This window comes from Ictalurus punctatus, chromosome 14, assembly GCF_001660625.3.
Source record: "Ictalurus punctatus breed USDA103 chromosome 14, Coco_2.0, whole genome shotgun sequence".
Lineage (NCBI taxonomy): Eukaryota > Metazoa > Chordata > Actinopteri > Siluriformes > Ictaluridae > Ictalurus > Ictalurus punctatus.
In genome coordinates, this window is record NC_030429.2 from 21,915,086 (window position 1) to 21,936,364 (window position 21,279).

Below are 21,279 nucleotides of genomic sequence, written 5' to 3' on the forward strand. Positions count from 1 at the left end.
TTGATGTCATCGTGGAGGAGTGGAAGAGGACTCCAGTGGCAACCTGTGACGCTCTGGTGAACTCCATGCCCAAGAGGGTTAAGCCAGTGCTGGAAAATAATGGTGGCCACACAAAATATTGACACCTTGGGCCCAATTTGGACATTTTCACTTAGGGGTGTACTCACTTTTGTTGTCTGCGGTTTAGACATTAATGTCTGTGTGTTGAGTTATTTTGAGGGGACGGCAAATTTACACTGTTACACAAGCTGTACACTCACTACTTTACATTGTAGCAAAGTGTCATTTCTTCAGTGCTGTCACATGAAAAGATATGATCAAACATTTACAAAAATGTGAGGGGTGTACTCACTTTAGTGAGATTTTATATAATATATTCTTTACAAAAAATTCTGTATACCACTACTTGTTAGATTACTTTGGCATTAAATCACCAAAAAATCCCATAAACAGTGCTGCGAGGGGATAACTAATACAGCTGCTTGAATATGGTATTAAAAAGTATTAAATTTGCTGATACCTGCAGATACTCTGCAATAAGACGAACCCTTTACTACGTTCATTATTATTCCCAGCCCCGATCGATCCCAGATACCACATTTGAAACTGAAAACGGTGCAAAGCCGTGTGTTGTGTCTGCCCGAGCATTTCGGACAGTCACTGGTGTGGGATTTAAGGGTTCCCACGGGTAATGGAGTTCCTGGAATGTCATGGAAATTTAGTGAAGTCTATTCCAGTCATGGAAAGTTAAGGAATTTTATCATTTTGGGGTTTACGTCAGGGAATATCAGGGAATTTTGTTTGTAAATTTTTCAAATGTATTAGATAAAATGTGATATATATATATATATATATATATATATATATATATATATATATATATATATATATATATATATATCTTCTTTTTTTTTTTTCTTTTTCACAGTGTGCTCATTTTCTGAATGTGACACGGTGTTATGGGTTAAAAATGTACTTAAAATGGCTTATGATTCCTTATGATTCCTAAATGAATTGATTTTATTTCCATTAAAAAATATATTTTGTTTTATTAGGACCATTTTGTTTATGAGGTGTAAAGACTAGTCATGAGATAAGTACATGTTCTTTTTAAGCAATGAAAACTAAGTTTTTTTTCTGAAAATGTCTGTTAACCAGGAAATCGAGCTTACAGATTTAATGGGTTAAAATAGTTAGTTAGTTTTTTTCTGCACAGTACCCAGGCAGTACATTGTACCATTCTTCGTACAGTATGTCATGGAAATTCCAGATTTTGGTCAGGGAAAAGTCATGGAACTTCTAAACCAGGCTACAAAGCAAAATTATTATTTTTTTTATTATTATTTATTTTATTTTTTTTATTTTTTTTTTTTTTTACTTTTACATGTAAAAAGCTCTCTCTTAAAATACTCATGAATTACTCTCATAACTAGCTCATTGAATAAAACGATTAAAACTCCTGTTTGAAATTTCAGGCGAGTCCCAGTCGGATCCCGGCCCAGGTGAAGACGCGCTTTCCCGGATCCGGCGTCTGATGGCTGAAGGTGGGATGACCGCGGTGGTCCAGAGAGAGCGCAGCACCACTATGGCCTCTATGGGAGGCTTCGGAAACAACATCGTGGTGAGCCACCGCATTCACCGCGGCTCTCAGACACCAGCAGGAGCAGCGCAGACGAGTAACCCAGCACCTTCAGGGGAAAACACAAGACCAAACACGCTCCCGTCTGACACTTCAGACAATCCTGGTCCTTCTGAGTCTCGTGGTGGCACTACTGTATCTGAAATCCCCTCTAGGTCTGCTCTTCCCTCTTCAGGTCCTAGTGCGGCAGTGTTAGAGGCCCCGGACACGGTGGAGGACGGTCAGGACGAAGAACCCGATCCGTCCTCTAGGAGAGGGTACTTAGCCAACATCAGTAACAACAACAGCAACAACAATGACAGTAGCGGCAGAAATTACCCCGATGACCTGTACGGCAGATAGTGCTTCCTCCCGCTGTCCTACATGTACTTCGGTGGATTTGGCAAGATGTGAAAGGTTTTCTGTCCGAACCTGACAGAACGAACCCCTGAGGTGGACCTGTGTGCCTGTGTTTTGCCTCCTTCTGCTTTGGCCTTATGTGCAGAAGTAAGAGTGCCAAATTTCCACTCCGTCTCTCTCTCTCTCTCTCTCTCTCTCTCTCTTTCTTTCTTTCTTTCTCTCTCTCTCTCTCTCTCTCTCTCTCTCTCTCTCTCTCTCTCTCTCTCTTCGGAGGAGACATCAGCCTCTCTGCAAATATTTCGCGGGGAACATCTTGACGGAAAGCCATCGTCGTTGCACTTGGTCCTTGCACTTCAGTTGTAGTTTTGCTTCCTTCGAAACGTGTCTCAGACTTTTGAGCATTCCATCGCCAGAAAGGGCTTCTACTCGAGTCGTTCTCGTACTGGGGTACGGAAATGATGCGGTTCAGTTTACCGCTCCTTCAAGGAGCTGCCGTCGTCGGCTGCAGAAAACACGCTGGGACGACCGGGCCCGTGGGACGACGCATTCATTTCACCTGATTTCAGTTTACTCTCAGAAATTGGAGAAACTTTGAAAGGGACACTGCTGTCTAGGAATCCTGCAATAAGGATTCAGATCACTGTTTTGTTTGTTCACTGTTTTTGTTTCGTTTGCAGAAGAGAATTATAAGCGCAGCAGTATAATCCACCCAAATGCTCCACCACACTTTCAACTAATATGTAAGAAAGGTGAGCATAAATTGGAAAAAAAAAAAAAACCAACCAACACTTTTTTTTATTATTATTTTAATTTATAATTATTATTTTTTATTTTTTTTGAGTTTTATGAAGTTTATCGTTGAAGTTTTATGATGAAAGTCTCCATATTGGCGAATGCATTTTATTTGTATTTCGGTTAAAAAACGCGTCGAAGTTCATCATCGGTCAAGCCGAGTCATCAGAAATTTCCCTTTAAAAGCCATCAAAGAGGGCCAAAAAAAAAACAACAACAAAGCGAATGCCACGTCGGTATTCTGTATCCGCATCGGTTTTGGAGGTTTACTGAGTCGAGTTCATTTCAGTCGGGCTCTGTTCCCCTGAAACATGCTGCTTGTGCTCACCTGTGTTCAGCCTAGGATGCTAACGGTTTGTTTTGATGCCACCAGTCACAGCATGCCTGTGCCACCTACAGTTAGTAGGCAGCTAGTGTCTGATTGCACTAAACACCCTGGTTTCTCTCCAGACTTTCTATGTGGGGGGTGACCGTCAGGACATATCTCCCAAAACAAGCCTGGGTAAAGAATTATACTTGAATTACATATAGTAGAATATCTCTAAGGAGCTGGCCAGTTGTTGTTGTTGTTGGGGCGGGAACGACCCTGAACCAGCAAATTGAACTTGCATTGAAACACATACGTTGCTTAATCACTGAACAGAGAGGGCATGTGCTTTGCTTGCGCGTGCGTGTGTGTACTACTGTGCATGAGGTTGTATCACAGGTAAGTGTAGCATTTCCAATCAAGAAAATGACTTGAAAGCTAACTGTGCTTGTTTTTAGGTAGATACGTCCCTGCGCTCCTGAAGCTCCGAGTACTTCCTAGTCACCTCTCTGCCCTGCGCAGGTGTCCGAGCTCGACCCCTTGCGGGTGTAACAAAAGAAGCGTCGAGGTAGGCTTCTCCCAGGTTCTCAGTGCTTGAAGCTCAAATCACGAAGCACAGAACATCCCAGTTTGTTTTTATTTGGTGACTAAATGGGTTTTTAACAGTTCAGGTCAGTTTGTGCCCCCGAATATTAACCCCCCCCCCCCCTTAGCTGTCTAATATTTATCCCTAGTTTTGGACAACAGTCGTCGTAACAACTGCTGAAGCACCCCGCCTTCTCGTTTCTCTACCACGTCTTGATATTCGAGACTCGGTCAGTGTTGGACTGCTTTTCATATAGAACTAGTGAGCGAGCGAGCAAGCGAGAAGAGCGAACGCTCGACAAAATAATAGACGCACGTCTTTATCTGTTTCATGCTTGGAGTGGTTTTTGATTGCTATTGTTTAAAATATTAACAAAAATCTCACCTCTGGTGCTGTTTTTTTTTTAATTATTATTATTATTATTATTATTATTATTATACACTTTATATGGTTAGCCCTGTTTAATCATTGAAGACACTGATTGAAATATAATGTATTTTTGTGTCCCCCAAAACACTGTTACTGAAATAAGAGTTTAAATAGGGCAATTTGTGGAAAAAAGTGGCATAGCTGTAATAAGGGAGATAATGACATCTGCTTTTATTTGATGTCGCTGTATACTGTATAACTGTTGGTCTGATAAATCTGCCCATAGATGTCAAATCTGTTTGTAGGGTTTGTTTGTTTTTGTTTTTTTTTTGCTGTTTTTTATTTTTATTTTTATTTTATTTTTTATAAAGCTTTCCCCAATGTATTTTTGCCCACATCAGACAATGCAGTACACATTTCAGAAACACGCATCTCTCTCTCTCTCTCTCTCTCTCTCTCTCTCTCTCTCTCTCTCTCTCTCTCTCTCTCTCTTTCTTTCTCTCTCTCTTGTATTTATTAGCATTTTAGGTTGTCTTAAGATGCTTTAGTCAGCTGAAGCATACAATACTAAAGAAGAAACCAGCGATGCAAAACCTGGTGTAAGGTGACAGACAGACAGACAGACAGACATTAGCGACTCTGTGCCAGTTTTGGTGATCTCACTGCTGGGTCAGTGCTGAAGCAATCAAAGGTATGGGAAAAGCAGGATGTAAGAGTCCTCTTATCTGCTTATGTGAGAAGCATCTTTTATCCAGTACAGAAGTGTGAAGTGAAGTCTTTAGCTAAAATAGGGGTTAGGTGTTTGTTGAACAAAGTGCTGTTGGACACCAAAGATCCAGTGTTACGGTGGTTAAAAAAGGTTTAATAAAATGGGATTATTGAAAAATGTGAATCTGGTTGAATTTAATTTAACGAACTTAATTTTCCGACAACGTACACACACGAGTTCTGGTTCATCAGGTCCGCATAATTTAAATACGATCCAGGCTGTTAAAAGCCTTTTTCGCATGGACGCATACCTGTGAGCACACGCAGAATATGGATTGTTTGGATTAAACGGATAAAATGTTTTATAAATAGGAGGTACGGTGCTAGTTTTTTGCTTGTTTTTTCTAGAAAGCTCGCCAGAAATCTGGTCGAGACTGGGATCCCGTGCAAGCGTGAGGTTTTCATGGTCCGATAGGAAGCTTTCTGGACAAAGTAAGAGAACGTTCGGTTACACAAACTGTTGGATGAGGAAGTACTATAAAAAAAAATATGATTGATATTTAATCGTTTAAGGCACTACCATCAACCTATCTTGCCATAATAATATCATAAAAGACACGTATGGCCAATGGTGAGCATCACACTCACGTGCTTGTTGAACATCACGTTCCAGATTTAGTCGCCTCTTTGCCCCCCCAGTCTTCTGGGAAGGCTTTCTATTAGATTTCGGAGTGCGTCTGTGGGGCTTTGCCCATTCAAGAGCATTACATTTATATTATAAGTCTCTATCAATAACTACATCCTTATACAGGTTCACAATTTCACAGACTGGGAGTACTATTAGTCTAAAAGCACTGCTGGGGCGGTAGTAAGGAATGAAAACATAAAACGACAAGACAAGGTTTATATATATTTTTTTTAAGTACAACCTGCTAATTTAGGTATTTCATGAAATGGTAGAACTTTTAGCCAGTGACTCAGCTGTTCGGACATCTACGGGATGTTCGTTCTACCACCTAGGCACCAGAATAAAGTAGAGTTTTGATGCATACCTTCCTCGTACCCTGAGAGATGGTGGGAACAGTCGAACGGTGTTGGAGGATTGGAAGGGAGTGTGGTGCAGTGTGGGGTCTGTTGGCTTTGCATTCAAGCAGGAGCGTTGTAAATCTGATGCGGGAAGCTACACGAAGCCAGCAGGCAGAACTTGGGAGTGTTAGTGAGGTCGGGTGTAGCAATTGCAGTTCTAAAGCACCTTTACTTGTATCATGGTTTACAGTGCTTTATCAGTTTGCTTTATCAGTAAATGAATTGAAAAGGAAAGCATCTCTTAACTTCTGTTAATCTAAGTCACCTACAAAAGAGATTTTTTTTTTTTTTTTTTTTCATGAACCTCTATATCTTTTACCAGTAATTCCAGAGTTCTTCACATCCTTCAAGAGAATTGGAAGAACCAGATATAATCTAAACAATTCACACAATAATTAAACATTTTCCACTGAGACAAGTACAGGGAAACTGTTATCTAACAGAAACCCTTCCCATAATAGCATACTGCACCCACCCACGCTGAGGAGGATGGTGAGATCAGCTAAGAAGAATTGAAAGATTGCAGTTTCAGAACTGCAGTTTTATTTCATACAGTCAAAAAGATGTCACTTTTCATAATTAACTATTAGACGTCACGTCAATAATAAGTTGTGTGAAAGAAGCACTTCCTGAGGAACTTCGCAAAGCGTCACTGAAACAGTTGGACTTAGGGGTTGTGGACAAATAAGAACAAAATCTTAGTGGTCATAAGCGCCATCTGAATGTTGGGTAAAAATTGGGGACTGCATACAAAGAAAAGCACCTAATATCCACTATTGTGGATGTTTTGTGGCTGGTAGGCTTTTGCCAAGATTGAGGGTTTCATGAATTCTGCAACGTACCAGGATATTTCAGGCCACAACCTGGTTGCCTCTGTCACAAGGTTCAATTAATTGGTCGTAACTAGATTTTCCAATAAGATAATAACCCCAAACTTTATCAAATCAGGAATGTCTTGCAATGGCCGTCTTGAATCCTGTGCAAAACCTGCGGTCTGAATTAAAGAGGTCCACATGTGCAAAACTAAGCATGAAAAAGAACTTCATGCATGTTTAGTCGAAGATCCTTTTTAAAATTGTCCACCCCTGTTTGATACTACAGGAGGAAACTCTGGGGAGTGCTTGGGAGGCTGCATGAACTATTCCTCATTGGAGCGCTGTTCATTTTGTTTTGCAGAAATAAAATGCACTGCTAAAAAATATTGTGTTAAAATGAAACTATGCAGTGTGGGAAATAAGTATGGAACGGGTCAACATTTTTTCAGTAAGTATATTTCCAATGAGGTTATTTACATGAAAAGTTCACCAGACATCAGTATTAACTCATGAAATCCACACATTAAAGTCCATAAATGAAGTTATGTGTAATAAAGAGGAATGATGCAGGAAAAAGGTGTTGAACACGCTAACTGAAATGTATTTAATAGTTAGTGGAGAAGGCTTTGTTTGTAATGACGCTTCAAGATGCTTCCTGTATGAAGAAATTAATGGGTCGCAGTATTCAGGTGTGATTTTTGGTCCGTTCTTCTAAACATATTGTCTTTAAATCTTGTTCAGTTGGATTCGAGTCAGGTGATTGACTGGGCCATTCTAACACCTTGATTTTTTTTCTCTGAAACCAATGGAGAGTTTCCTTTGCTGTATGTTTTGGATCGTTGTCCTGCTGGAAGGTCCACCCACGTCTCATCTTCATGGCAGCAGGTTCTTCTCACGAATCTCCCGGTAAAGGGCTCCATTCATCGTTCCTTCAATTATATGAAGTCTGCCAGTACCGTGAGATGAAAAACAGCCCCACACCATGATGCTTCCACCTCCAGACGTCACTGTTGGTGTAGTGTTTTTAGGGTGATGTGCAGTGCCATTTCTTCTCCAAACATGGTGTGTAGTATGACAGCCAAGAAGTTCAATTTTACTCTCGTCTGACCAGATTACCCTCTCCCGGTATTTTATAGGCTTGTCCAAATGAGTTGTAGCAAACTTTAAACGATATTTGAGATGCCTTTTCTTTAGTAATGGAGTCTTGCGGGGTGAGCAGTGGAGTGCATTGCCTATTGTTTTCTTTGTGACGACGGCACCTACTGCCTCCAAATGTTTCTGGAGCTCTTTCCGAGTGGTCCTTGACTCTTGGGCTACTCTTCTGATTATTTTTTCTGACTCCCTGGTCAGAAATCTTGCGAGGAGCTCCTGTGCGTGGCCGGTTGATGACGGAGTGATGTTGCTTCCACTTGCGGATAATGGCTCCAACGGTGCATACTGGAGGATTCAGAAGTTTTGAAATACGTCTGTATCTGACTCCATCAATATGTTTCACAACAATAAGTCTGTGAAGGTCTTGGGAGAACTCTTTGCTTTTACCCATCATGAGATGTTTCTTGTGTGACACCTTGGTAACGAAAAGCCTTTTTATAGACCATCAATTTACTAACCCAGCTGATATTAATTTGCATAGATAGGGGGTATAATTACTCTCTAAGTACTTATGGATTTCAGCTGGTTCCTTCCCTTGGAGAACTGCTTTTTCTTAGCGTGTTCAATACTTTTTTCCCGTGTCATTCCACTTTTATTACACGACTTTAACGTTGTGAATTCTTTATATATTTCCAGATCTCTTGAGTTAATATTGTTGATGTTAAATGTTGATGCATTCAATACTTATTTCCCCCCACTGTACATTGTCCACATATGTACATTTATTGAAAGTTACTATTCATTTTTGCTTATTTTCACATAAGATTCCAATAGTTCTCTCTATCATAGGATTCAAAGAAAAAAATTGTGTTTTACAGTTTGATCTGGCTGTCTGTGTATAATGTTCATCCTACTTGTATGATGAACCACCGGGCAGCACACACTGAACCCACAGTCTGCAAATCCTGCCTAATCTCTCTAGTTTGACTGAAAGGCGCACTGCACAGAGCTCATGTTCTACCTTCTCACTGGAGGACCAAGGACTGACTGCTGACTTATAAAAAATGACTAATACTGACTGTGTGGAAAATAATAGTGCCATGACCCGTTAACCATGAATGTTCCTCTTCATCTTTAGCTCCACCCAGAGTTTCCAGAAGTCAGGTTAGTGAAGTCAGGAGCTTAGCAACACAGAGGCGGGAGTCAATTTGCAAAACGTACATGCAAAACTGATGCACAGTTAACCCTACAGCCTGTAGGTATTTGTTGGGGGGGGGAAATGCAAATCAGGTTGCCATTGGGAAAAAAAAAACAACTTTTCTTATTTATTCACAGACCTGAAGAAGTATCCGTTAGTGATGTTGATTGTACATCGATTACAAATTTAGAAACGTTTACAAGCATAGATACGCAGCTCCTATACCATTGCAAGTCTACTAACAATTCGAGGGTTTTATTTTATTTGACACGTACAAATATGGATCCAGTTGATCACTGTGTGTTAAATCATATCTCTACTGTTGCAATATTTAGATCAAATTTTCAAGGGGCAAAAAAAAAAAAAAAATGTCCACACAGACATGCATCTTTAGTAAATAACGGTTTGCCGTGTTTCACTATTTATAAATGTAAAGTAGATTACAATTATCAGCTTCCTACGGAAATTATTTAAAAATATGACAAAAGGAAACGATCACAATTGTACCAACAAAAGACAGAATCAAATATAGATAGGGTTACAATTATTTTTCCCCCTCATTGCAGATTAAGCGCCGTTCCATTTAAAGGTTGAGGACAGGGTGACGCACTGGATTGCTTAATTTTCCTTCCCTTTCTTTGCCTTCTTCTCCCCGCCCTTGGGTTTGGGCGTTTTTGGATTGCAAGGCTTGTTCACCTTAATGGTCTGCTGGCAGTCAGCATTGAACAGCGATTTCCTCAGTACTCCAGACCTGCTTCGAGTGCCTGCCTCACACTCTCCCCAGCGGCCAAACTTGTACTTGCAATCAGCTAAAGGGCGCACAAAAATGTGTTTAGTGGAACATCCTTACATACCGAGAGAACTATTACTGTTATAAACATTTCCTAATACCTCCAAAGTCCTTCTTCCAGTTACATGGCACTTTACACTGGTGTCTCTTTGTCTGCTCGTTGCAGGTGGCCTCACGAACACCCACGCCGCAGTCACCGCTGCTGGGAACACATCTCCCGTATTGCCACTCAGAGCAGTCGCTCTCTGCTTTCACCTCCTTCCCTTTCTCTGTGGGAATATAAATATCAGATATTACAAGGTATCCATATCACTGGCATTAATGCCAAGAAACCAAAGTGATCAGCATGGTTGATTGGTGTTTGAATCTGCAAAAGAAGCTCACCTTTCTTCTTTACGGCTTCCACGGCAATGGTGAAAGCCACAAGCAGTATGATCGTCACTGAGAATATACCCCTCATCCTGTGGACAGCAAATGCCAACAGTTTAAGTAAATCTGCTTGTTCGTTGCGATCTACACCGATCAGCCATAACATTCAAAACCACCTGTCTAATATCATGTAGATCCCTCTAATGCTGCCAAAACAGCTCTGACTCGTCGAGGCATGTACTCTAAAAGTCTGAAAGTGTGCTGAGGTATCTCTTCCCCACGTAAGCAACGCACATGCTCCCAGCCGTCTACATGATATAAGAGATAACGTAATTCATCTGTCCAGGCCAACTTCTTCCAGCTTCTTCCTCCATTGGTGATTCCTCCTCTGATGCTTCCCATTGGAACGTGAGCATTTCAGCGATGGGCGGAGATCAGCATAGGACTCTATGGTCTGCAGCTACACAGCTTCATATGCAGCAAGTTGCGATGCACAGTGTGTTCTGACACCTTTCTATCAGAGCCACCATTAACTTTCCCAGCAGCTACAGTAGCTCTTCTGTGGGTTTGGACCAGACAGGCTAGCCTTCACTCCCCAAGTGCATCGGTGAGCCTTGAGGCCCATGACTTTGTCAGCGGTTCACCGGTTGTCCTTCCTTGGACCACGTCTAACCATTGCAATTTATCCCTTGTCAAAGTCACTCGGATCCTTATGCTTGCCCATTTTTCCTGCTTCCAACACGTCAACTTCAAAATCTGACTGTTCACTTGCTGCCTAATAAATATATCCCACCGCTTGACAGGTGCCACGGTAACGAGATAATTAATGTTATTCACGTCATCCGTGGGTGGTTTTAATGTTATGGCTGATTGGCGGAGATGCATCAGAGTGTTGTAGAGGTCTGTTGAGTGAGTTGAACAAACCAAACAGCAAAAGGCAGAGATGCAAGTTCTCATGCTACTGGTGTGAGACACACTCCTGTCTCTCATTCTAATATCACCCAAGCACATCTAGTGCCTAGCGATGAAAAGTGTCGCTTTGTAGCCTAACCGTCTGACAAATCCCGTGACCTTCTCTAGGATTGGCTTGTAGATTTTACTCGCAAGCAGTCTTCAGAGCAAACAAATAAACGCAGTTACAATTGGGCTGTTTATGGAACCCATAATATTGTAAAATTAAGCGTTGTGGAAAGATCCCATTGATTAAAGACCGATTGTCTGGCTCAGCAATCACGAGTATGAAATCTCCGGACGTGAATATAAATATATACGGCTACCGTTTTGTCACTCTGGGCTGTTTTTGTTTTGGGAAGCTTTCAAAGTTTCTTTGAAACTTTATAACAGAGTTTATGTACTTGTGGCATGTGTTGGTCTCCTGAATCTGTTCTCTAGTTCGACTGTTTTGCTGTGGTGAGGAAAATGGGTTCTCAAATGTCCAATGGACAAACTCCTTTTATAAGTTATTAGCCTTTTTTTTTTTTTTTAATTATTATTATTTTTTTTTCGGCGCTTTTATTTCATCTAATTATTCCTTTCCACCTGCATACAAGCACAAAGCAACATTGACTTTGACGGCATCCTTCTTTACTACGTTGCTAAGTCATGGTTGGTTTGTTTTTTGGAAAAAATTGAATTGCCGACTGACTTGTGACCCAGAATTATGTAAATGCTTTCGATTAATTACCGCCAACATCTTATTTTTTTTGCAGTTATCAGATACACTCAGTTTACACACCTTTTAGAAAGTAAGCTTGTGAACAGAGAACTATAGTGGGTCTATAGAAGGTCTATAATCAGTAACCACAATGAAGCAAAGTTGCTAGTGAAATCGGACAGATGATAACTGCTTGGTGATGATTGCTAGCTCAGTCAATAAGCTATTTTCTGAACACTTTTTAAAAGGTACATCTGTCTTGTTTGTTTAAAGGAAAAAATACTGTTTGGTGTCTTGCTGTCTGGGAAGTATGGTACTCCTCTCTCCCGAATCAATCAGTAAAGCTAGCTAATCTCAGCCATCTGGTGGCTCATGTATAGAGTTAGCACTTTCCTCCATGTGCTCTAAGCTGCATTATGGCACTGCATGAGCAACATTTTTATTATTTAATAATTTTTTTAAATAGCCAGTGCCGTCTTTGTGTCAGCCTTCACACTCATCGTGCTATAAGGGAGACTCGGATAGCAGTCCAAAGCTGGGAATAGAAATGGGTGGACGTATGAATACCTTCGGTCCTGGCATTTAAAAAATAAATAAATAAAATTTAAATAGCTTGCTCATATTTTTAAAATCAAACAGAATACATATGTATTAGGACATCATATACATGATGGAGAAAGTACTGCTTCTTCTGCCATCTTCCCTTGCCTGCTGGTCTGTTTCGTACACACCCAGTGGAGAGGGCTAATGAAGTACATCATAAAAGTAAATCTTTTATGGAATTGTACGAGATTGGAAACGGATTTGGAATTGTACGAGATTGGAAACTGATTTGGAGCTGTAAGAGATTGGAAATGGATTTGGAATTGTACGAGATTGGAAACGGATTTGGAGCTGTAAGAGATTGGAAATGGATTTGGAATTGTACGAGATTGGAAACGGATTTGGAGCTGTAAGAGATTGGAAACGGATTTGGAACTGTAAGAGATTTGAATTGGATTTAGAACTGTAACAGATTAAAACCCAAACTTTTTTTTTAATTTATTTAATTAAAGATTTGCTTGTAATATAAGATAACTAATGAAAATGTTTTATTAGTGCTGCAGTGAAAGTATTATGAATGACTGTAGTTTTCCAGCATAAAGTGAACATATATCTCCTGGTTTATATTCTGTTTATTGGCCTATAAATATTTAACAGTACGGTTCAGCTCAGTGAATATTTATTTTCCATTCCTGCAACTGGGATAAAGGCATGAAAAATGCATGAAAAAAAAAAAAAAAAATCCCACAAATATTTCATAGTTGAAAGACACTCCATAGTGAAATCAAGCTTCGATTGCTCTACAGTTCCAGTTCGTTTAGTGCTAACCACCCCTGAATGGGAGAGCTAACTATAGCGTCAACATTTGCCAACAACATCTGCTTTATATTAAGAGTAATTCTAGACCAAACCCCAGGATTAAAGGCTCCAATTGTAAGGTTTTAATTTTCCTCTGTAACATTCTTTCCATATTAAATGACCCAGGGAAGAAAAAGAAAAAAAGGACCTGCATGCGATAACCAAATGATGAGGCTAGTGGAAAATCTAGCATGAACCTTAAATCTTCATCATTATCATTATTTACCTATTTGCACAGTTGAGCTTGCTGTAGTTCCTTCCTGTGTAAATGAAGGCAAATATGGAGGAGGTGCGATTTTCCGCAGGGATTGGGCTTGAAACGCTCTGTTCCTGTCAAGCAAATTACAAATGATGTATGCGACGTCCTTCTGGGCAGCAGTGATTGAAGATCAGACCTTCACTACCCACAACATGGTCCAGGAAAATAATCACAAATGATGCGATTACATGCCTGCTTTGTTTTATCAGGCTTATAAAAAGAAATGGAAATAATAACCCAGCTGCCTGAGAATATTACTTTGCTGTAATATTCTTGCAGTATATTAGTTTCTAGATGCAACTTTGCTTTCTTCTCTGCTCTGTGGAAGCCTGTATAAGGTCATTTTTACCACAGCCATCTTATTTGGCACGTAGTGATCTTAGAGGGGAAAAAAAAAAAAAAAAAAGTCAGAGGAATTATGCTTTGAGTGATTCATCTTTCCTCGAATTTCCTTTTGGGTGATTCATCTTTATCTTTCCTTTAAGAAGATTAATTACGACCACATGGCTAATAAAGAAGTAATCTAGACATGGTCCACAAAGCACTGATCTATTTGGCATGAGCAGAAAAACACACTCAATATACACATCCATCATTGGGGAAATACAAGGGCCTTTCACGTTAAACAGGGGGAGAAAAACAAAACAAGCAAAATAAGAGAATTTAAGCGAACCATGGCGATAAATAGACCTCATGGTGAATGTTTCTTTTCAACAAAGCATTCGACTTAGAGCCCCAATAGCTAATAACATCATACCAAGACACCGTTTAAGTGCCTTTCTATATTTTTTTTTCCTCTCTCCTCTCAGAAAGCACAAACACAACATCTTTTCATTGCCCCATCCGTCCATTAATGCAGTCCTTCTTTCACTGGCTTTTTCCCCCAGCTTCATAAATGTAGGGGTCTTTTTGTGGGAACAGAGGGGTGCTCTTAAAGGCCTCTGTGCCGGATTGAGAGAGGGCAGCCTGATTCAGTGCCTCAAAACAAAAGGTGGCTCTCGCCTGTTTTTCTTCCCCTCTTCTTCTTTTTTCCCCCAAAAGAGCCAGAGCACAGATCCCATGCAGTGTCCCTCGGCAGGCTCACTGAATGTAAGCTTATTTGCATCGGAAGACAAAAACAGCTCTGTGGAGGAGCGACGGGACGCTAGCCGCCTGTGGAGAACTGCGGGCCTGAGGCTTTGGGATTCACAGGTTGCCAGATTGGATTTGATTGTTTCCATCCCCATCATTGTTGAAAACCTGCCTGAATTGTAACTCAATTATATCCAAAGTAAACCATACTCGTCCAATGTCATCATTTCCGTTACTGAAAATCCATTTTAAAACTGGGAAACAGCCCAAACTGGCAACGCTAGCTACATTATATGGCCAAAAGTTTGTGGATACCTGACCATCACACCCGTTCCAGATTTAGACCTGCTTTGTTATATAGTTAGAATAACCTCCGCTCTTCTAGGAAGGCTTTCCAGTAGCTTTTGGAGCGTGGCGATGGGGATTTGTGCTCGTTCAGCTACAAAAGCATGTAGTGAGGTCAGGCAAACCATGTCTTCATGGAGCTAAATCTGTGCACACGGACACTGTCGTGCTGGAACCTCTTCGGCCCTCTCAGTTCCAGTGAAAAGCAATTGTGTAACGTTACAGCATACAAACACTGTTGTGTGCGCCCAAGTTTAGGCAAGACCCACGCATTGCTGTGACGGTTAGGTGTCCATAAACTTTTGGCCATACAGTGTATGTAAAACTTTTAGAGGGTATATTGTGGAATGCGTTTTCATTAAGCAAGCGTTCATCATCTCTGAGGCTCCTCATCCATCTTCTGTAATTTTGTACCGGTAATAGCTGAAGGGGAAAAAAAGGCCAGAGGAAGCAGACTGGTTCGTAATGAGCTTGAAAAGTGGGTCAGTGAAGCTGGCACCAAAAACTGCACTGGCACTGCTGAGGGCAACGTCTCCATCAGCCAGTGAAATAAAACAGCGGGTGCTGCTGCTATGTTTCGCTTATAACCAGCAAAAAGGTTATAATGGCATCAAACAGGACAGCTGATAACAGTGTCCGCTTGAAATGACCAGTGCCAGTTACTTATTAACCAATCAGAGTTCTGTCAGTTTCTGTCTGTCAGTGATTTCCTGTTGGCACAGTTGAATGATTTTAACAGAAATGAATCATTAAGAGCACAGAAGCATCCCAAACCTATTCAGATACCTATTCAATGTGCCATAACATTTCCCATCTAATATAAGTGCGCGTGTTTGTGTGTGTGTCTCTATATATCTATATCTATATCTATATATCTATATATCTATATATATATCTATATATATATATATATATATATATATATATCTATATATATATCTATATATATATATATATATATATATATATATATATATATATATATATATATATATATATATAATGACAAAAATACCAAGGTGTGCCTGCTCTATTACGTCAGACATTAGTATAAGCTGGACATATAATCAGACTAATTATGCAATCGATAATCAGAGCGCTCGAGGACGACAGTGTGAGACAGAGCAGTTTTAAATCAGCATGAACACGGAGGAGAAAAGTACAGCAGCTATATTATACACACATTTCACTGTATTAGAAATGTACAAATGTGATGATGAGAGAATGATGCTACTTGCCTTGTTGCTGTGGGAGAGGTCCTTTACCACCAGAGAGCTTGCGTGTGTGTGTGTGTGTGTCTCTGTGTAAACTGCATTCTTAGCAAGTGCAGCTCCTCCTCCGCTACTCTTTGTTTTGGAAATCTAGTTTGAGCTGGTCGCGCTGCAGCGCCTTTACATCCAGCCCCCTGAGTACAGAGACACGTGACCTCAACTTCATCTCCACGTGAATCTATCTATCTCTGTCTTTCTGTCAATCTGTCTGTCTAACTATCTATCTGTCTTTTCATCTACCTGCCTGTCTCCGTCTTTCCGTCAGTCTGTCTAACTATCTATCTGTCTTTTCGTCTATCTGTCTATTTATGTCTAGTTATTCATTCTGTAAATCTCTGTCTAACTGTCTATCTGTCTATTGTACCTGTCTTTGTGTCTCTTAGCAGGACAAGTACTACCGAAGGATGAATCAGAGAAAGAAATCGAGTATTTGTCTGTCCATCCATCCATCCATCTATCCATCTACCATACCTAAAGCAGAAAAAAATGATCTTAGCAGCACAAGTAGCCTATTACTGAAGGATGAAAGAAAACATGTACTTATATCTATCTATCTATTTGTCTATCTATCTCTGTCCATCTGTCTATCTTTCTGTCTGTCCATCTGTCTATCTGTCTGTCTATCATACCTACAGTACAATAAAATAAATTGTTGGCATGGCTTAGTAGGACAAGTGCTACATAAGGATGAACCGGAGATAGAAAACAAGAACTGATTTGAGAAATAATGCATGAGTGGAAAAGGTCAGTACACCTACCAGCACTTATTACATACTCATTTCGTGACAGACAGGACCTGCTTTTCATATAACCCCAATTCCAAAAAAGTTGGGACGCTGTGTGAAATGTAAATAAAAACAGAATGCAATGGTTTGCAAATCTCATAAACCCGTATGTTATTCACAGTAGAACACCGAAAACATATTTAATGTTTCCACCGAACAAACGTAAGCTTTTAAGGAAAATATAAGGTCATTTTGAATTTGATATCCGCAACGCGTCTCATAAAAGTTGGGACGGGGGCAGTTGGTGTTTTAGATGTACAAGAATTGTGCGATGCTATGAAATGCACATGCTTTTTGTAGTATCTTTTTTCTTACTGATACTCCTCACTTTGAGCGATCTACACCAAAAGCATGGAGTCCATCTCGCAACGATGTTATTCTGTTACAGCACGCTGTACTATGTTATCGCTATTTAAAAAAGGAAAAAAGAAAAAAAAAGCAAAGAAAAAGAAATTTAAAACTTTATTTATTTATACAGGTAGACAATAACAAACTGGCAAATATACAGTAAATACTATAGTCTATTATCTAACAAAGTTTATTTTGTATAAGTAGGATTAAACCATTGCCTAGAAGTTCATTTAATTTTATAAAGTAATACAAATGCTTAGAGAGGATTTTGGAATGGTATCGTTACTCACACATTTTTAAAATGTTTGATAGTACACAAAATGTCTAATAGTGAATTGCACAGCAACTCCAAACAGAGCATTGACAATGCAGTTTAACTCATAACTCATGACCGTACATAATAATAATAATAATAATAATAATAATAATAATAATAATAATGCTAAGGCAATGATTGCAGACTGTATTAAAAAATATACATATTTCAGGCTGTGAAGGAAAAAAAAAAAACATATTCAGTACCTGAGGATATGCCAAGAACAATTGTGTAAGAACAAAACACACCAACCAAAATATGTAATGTCTTTACTCATTAGGTGTAAACATGTAGTTACCCACCCACTGATTGTTTTAGTAGAAATCCCAACACCATATTTTAATGCCAAAATGCATCTTTCAACATGGCCGCTGTGGCTAAAATGTAGTAAACCAATGGCAAGCATCCGAAACATCTCTGGTGGAATTACCCTGTGCTGTGAAATCACATGTAATGATTTACTCAAAGACCTCTTAGAAGAATTCAAACATGATAAATGGTAGCTTATTCCTAAAGACATCATGACCTAATGACCTAATATTACTCCTCGCAAGAACGTCACATTACTATAAGTGTTCTTTAAATCAGTGCAGTGTTCCACATCTACAGAAGAAATCTGCTGAAAGAAGCTAGTTCAGAATAAGATTAAAACAGGATCACAAAAAAAAAGAGGCAGCCGCTAACACTCGTCACTTAAAAAGATTTACAGAACCATGCGAATAACTTATGTTTTTGGAACAAAATACAAGCATTTACCAAAAAGACAGAAACACCTCATAGAGCAGCAAGATGAGAAAGAAGCTTTAAATGCAGAAGGCCAATTCAGTCAAAATGACAAAAGCAACAGTTTAATATTAGGAAAATGTTAATAAAACTAGGTAAATTGACTAGCGTAAGTATCTTAAGTGTCTGGCAAGCAAATATCTGTTAAAAGTAATTTCTTTAAATACAGCAAAAAAAATTATACATTTCACCCAATGATCTGTGTTGAGGTTTAAGCGGTTTGCTTAATAAAAGGCTAAAGCCACAGTCAGATGTACTTCTGTTCTTTTAACCCTGATGTCCCAAAATATTTTTGCCGTTATTATCTAGGAAATTTAGCATTTGGCCAAAAAAAAAAGAAAAAAAAGACCCTCAGTATAAGAGAAGCATATTCATGCAGCTACAACGGGACATTACATTTTGTCTTTGTTTAGCATTGCAATCAAGTAAAAAATGAACCTTCTCCCTTTTAGACTGACATGCTGCCCAGCATCATCATTAGATCATGCTGAGAAAAGCATTTTCCAGTGGATGATGAGGACCATTCAGGCTGTTGGTTATACTGACGTCTCATGGTCATCCCGCGGAATCAGCTGGTACTGCTGCTGGTTCTCCAGATACTCGGCCAGCTGCCAGTCCTGAGCTCTCTCGGCATGTGCCTTTGCATTATCACCCTGAGGACAGCACAAAGTTAGACTTGACACTAGGTGTACTAGAGGAGGTAAAGGTGGTGTGCTGGCCAACCCGCTCACCTGTAGGTCAGTCTTGGTGAGGGAAGCACCCGCATCCACCAAGTAGGCACAGATCGTCCTCTGGCATGACGCTGCAGCTTTGTGCAGTGCTGTCTCACCTCTAGATTGTGCGCACACACACATTTTCAAGTCTCTTTTACAGCTGCTTTTCTCTAGTGTAACATTATATGATATAAAATATAACTGCATCAATTTGCAAATGATGATGCTTGGTAACATGGCTTATGCAACAATACAGAATAGACAGGTTTTATAGAGATTCTACATGTTTTTAAAAAAAAAAACCTGTGTGTGTAATATATATATATATATATATATATATATATATATATATATATATATATAGTTCCATTAAGGTTTTACTTACGTCTCTTTTTCTGCAACGTCCAGGATATTCCGTGGAGCTGCTCACCAAAAAAAGAAAGAAAGAAATGTGTCAGCACTAATGGCTACTAAGTCATTAATTTACAGAATGAATAACTATTTTGTCACTGTACCATTATCTATGATGTATCTGATCATTTCCTTGTTGCAATTATCTACAGCATAGTGGAGAAGTGTACAGCCCAATGCATCATATACTGAAAGATTGGCTCCTTCTTTGTGTAGCTGTACAAGCTGCGAAAATAAGACGTCAGAGATTATTTGTATGAAACCAAGCAAACTATGGATGGCACTGATCCGGTATCTAGTATGGGTATTGAGTTGATACCAGGGCAAAATAAAAAAGGATCATTAAGGACTGCAGGACTATGTAACAAATGGCTTTGGAATATGATTTCGAACTGTAACAGATTGGAAATGGATTCGGAATTGTAACAGATTGGAAACAAATTTGGAATTGTACGAGATTGGAATTGGATTTGGAATTGTACGAGATTGGAAATGGATTTGGAATTGTAAGAGATTGGAAACGGATTTGGAATTGTACGAGATTGGAAACGGATTTGGAATTGTAAGAGATTGGAAACGGATTTGGAATTGTAAGAGATTGGAAACGGATTTGGAACTGTACGAGATTGGAAACGGATTTGGAACTGTACGAGATTGGAAACGGATTTGGAACTGTACGAGATTGGAAACGGATTTGGAACTGTACGAGATTGGAAACGGATTTGGAACTGTACGAGATTGGAAACGGATTTGGAACTGTACGAGATTGGAAACGGATTTGGAGCTGTACGAGATTGGAAACGGATTTGGAGCTGTAAGAGATTGGAAACGGATTTGGAGCTGTAAGAGATTGGAAACGGATTTGGAGCTGTAAGAGATTGGAAACGGATTTGGAGCTGTAAGAGATTGGAAACGGATTTGGAGCTGTAAGAGATTGGAAACGGATTTGGAACTGTAAGAGATTGGAAACGGATTTGGAGCTGTAAGAGATTGGAAACGGATTTGGAGCTGTAAGAGATTGGAAACGGATTTGGAGCTGTAAGAGATTGGAAACGGATTTGGAATTGTACGAGATTGGAAACGGATTTGGAATTGTACGAGATTGGAAACGGATTTGGAAATGTAAGAGATTGGAAACGGATTTGGAACTGTAAGAGATTGGAAACGGATTTGGAACTGTAAGAGATTGGAAACGGATTTGGAGCTGTAAGAGATTGGAAACGGATTTGGAATTGTACGAGATTGGAAACGGATTTGGAATTGTACGAGATTGGAAACGGATTTGGAACTGTAAGAGATTGGAAACGGATTTGGAACTGTAACAGATTTGAATTGGATTTAGAACTGTAACAGATTGGAAATGGATTTAACCGTGAAGTGTTTCAGTTAACAAAATAATAGCATTTTAAAGCTTAGTAGTTTTTAAAGAAAACAGTATCGAATGGGTATCTGTGTCAGCTGATACTCAAAGTTTCAGTATCGGTATTGGGAAAAAAAAAAAGTGGAATCGTGCCATCTCTAGAGCAAAATCATAAACGTTCATTCATCTTCATGAACCGGCTGGTCAGCGTCCCAGTGTCCCAGTCAATAATGGGGACAAAAATACATACATATGAATGATTTCCTCACCTTTTTAAAATTATCTGACTTCACACTTTTCATTAGCATCTTCATAGTCTCTATATATGTAAAAAGGAAAAGAAAAAAAAAAAGTTGGAGGTGATTAATTTTCCACCAGCCTGCAGTCTTATAAGCAACAACAGCAATGTTTTCACTATTACAACTAAAAGTGTGATTCCACCATATTTCTAAATGTTAATCCGATCTTG

The 21,279-nt window shown here is 39.5% G+C and overlaps 3 protein-coding genes across 9 annotated transcripts in view; 1 reads left to right on the plus strand and 2 right to left on the minus strand.

Moving 5' to 3' along the window:
- ambra1b (autophagy/beclin-1 regulator 1b) overlaps nucleotides 1-4,924 on the plus strand; it is a 19,638-nt gene extending 14,714 nt beyond the window's left edge. For all 3 annotated transcript variants that reach the window (XM_017485438.3, XM_053685501.1, XM_053685500.1), the window contains exon 19: nucleotides 1,476-4,924. In XM_017485438.3, the coding sequence (XP_017340927.1) occupies nucleotides 1,476-1,981 (506 nt within the window). In that variant the 3' untranslated portion in view covers nucleotides 1,982-4,924. The remainder of the gene's footprint in view (nucleotides 1-1,475) is intronic.
- Nucleotides 4,925-9,034: 4,110 nt separating this feature from the next.
- On the minus strand, nucleotides 9,035-16,192 carry mdkb (midkine b). Of its 2 annotated transcripts, XM_017485434.3 has the most exons (5): nucleotides 16,059-16,148; nucleotides 13,372-13,475; nucleotides 10,106-10,182; nucleotides 9,823-9,990; nucleotides 9,035-9,740 (listed from the first exon to the last, which is right to left on the minus strand). In XM_017485434.3, the coding sequence occupies exons 3-5, from the start codon at nucleotides 10,179-10,181 to the stop codon at nucleotides 9,550-9,552; spliced, it is 435 nt and encodes a 144-aa protein (XP_017340923.1). In that variant the 5' UTR covers nucleotide 10,182; nucleotides 13,372-13,475; nucleotides 16,059-16,148; the 3' UTR covers nucleotides 9,035-9,549. The 2 variants fall into 2 exon arrangements, with proteins under 2 accessions (XP_017340923.1, XP_017340922.1); XM_017485433.3 differs by lacking the exon at nucleotides 13,372-13,475 and having other exon boundaries at nucleotides 16,059-16,192.
- Nucleotides 16,193-17,325: 1,133 nt separating this feature from the next.
- dgkzb (diacylglycerol kinase, zeta b) overlaps nucleotides 17,326-21,279 on the minus strand; it is a 35,860-nt gene continuing 31,906 nt past the window's right edge. For all 4 annotated transcript variants that reach the window (XM_047160138.1, XM_047160140.2, XM_053685502.1 and 1 more), the window contains 5 exons: nucleotides 21,080-21,129; nucleotides 19,555-19,675; nucleotides 19,425-19,461; nucleotides 19,058-19,157; nucleotides 17,326-18,979 (listed from right to left, as the gene is read on the minus strand). In XM_047160138.1, coding sequence (XP_047016094.1) covers nucleotides 18,863-18,979; nucleotides 19,058-19,157; nucleotides 19,425-19,461; nucleotides 19,555-19,675; nucleotides 21,080-21,129 — 425 coding nt within the window. In that variant the 3' untranslated portion in view covers nucleotides 17,326-18,862. The remainder of the gene's footprint in view (nucleotides 18,980-19,057; nucleotides 19,158-19,424; nucleotides 19,462-19,554; nucleotides 19,676-21,079; nucleotides 21,130-21,279) is intronic.

Bases quoted from the DNA above. Each gene is read 5' to 3' on its own strand.
- mdkb (XM_017485433.3), bottom strand. From the start codon at position 10,181: ATGAGGGGTATATTCTCAGTGACGATCATACTGCTTGTGGCTTTCACC. The intron at 9,991-10,105 runs GTGAGCTTCTTT...ATATTCCCACAG, and splicing joins GGAAGCCGTAAAGAAGAAAG to AGAAAGGGAAGGAGGTGAAA. The intron at 9,741-9,822 runs GTATTAGGAAAT...TGCGCCCTTTAG, and splicing joins CTGGAAGAAGGACTTTGGAG to CTGATTGCAAGTACAAGTTT.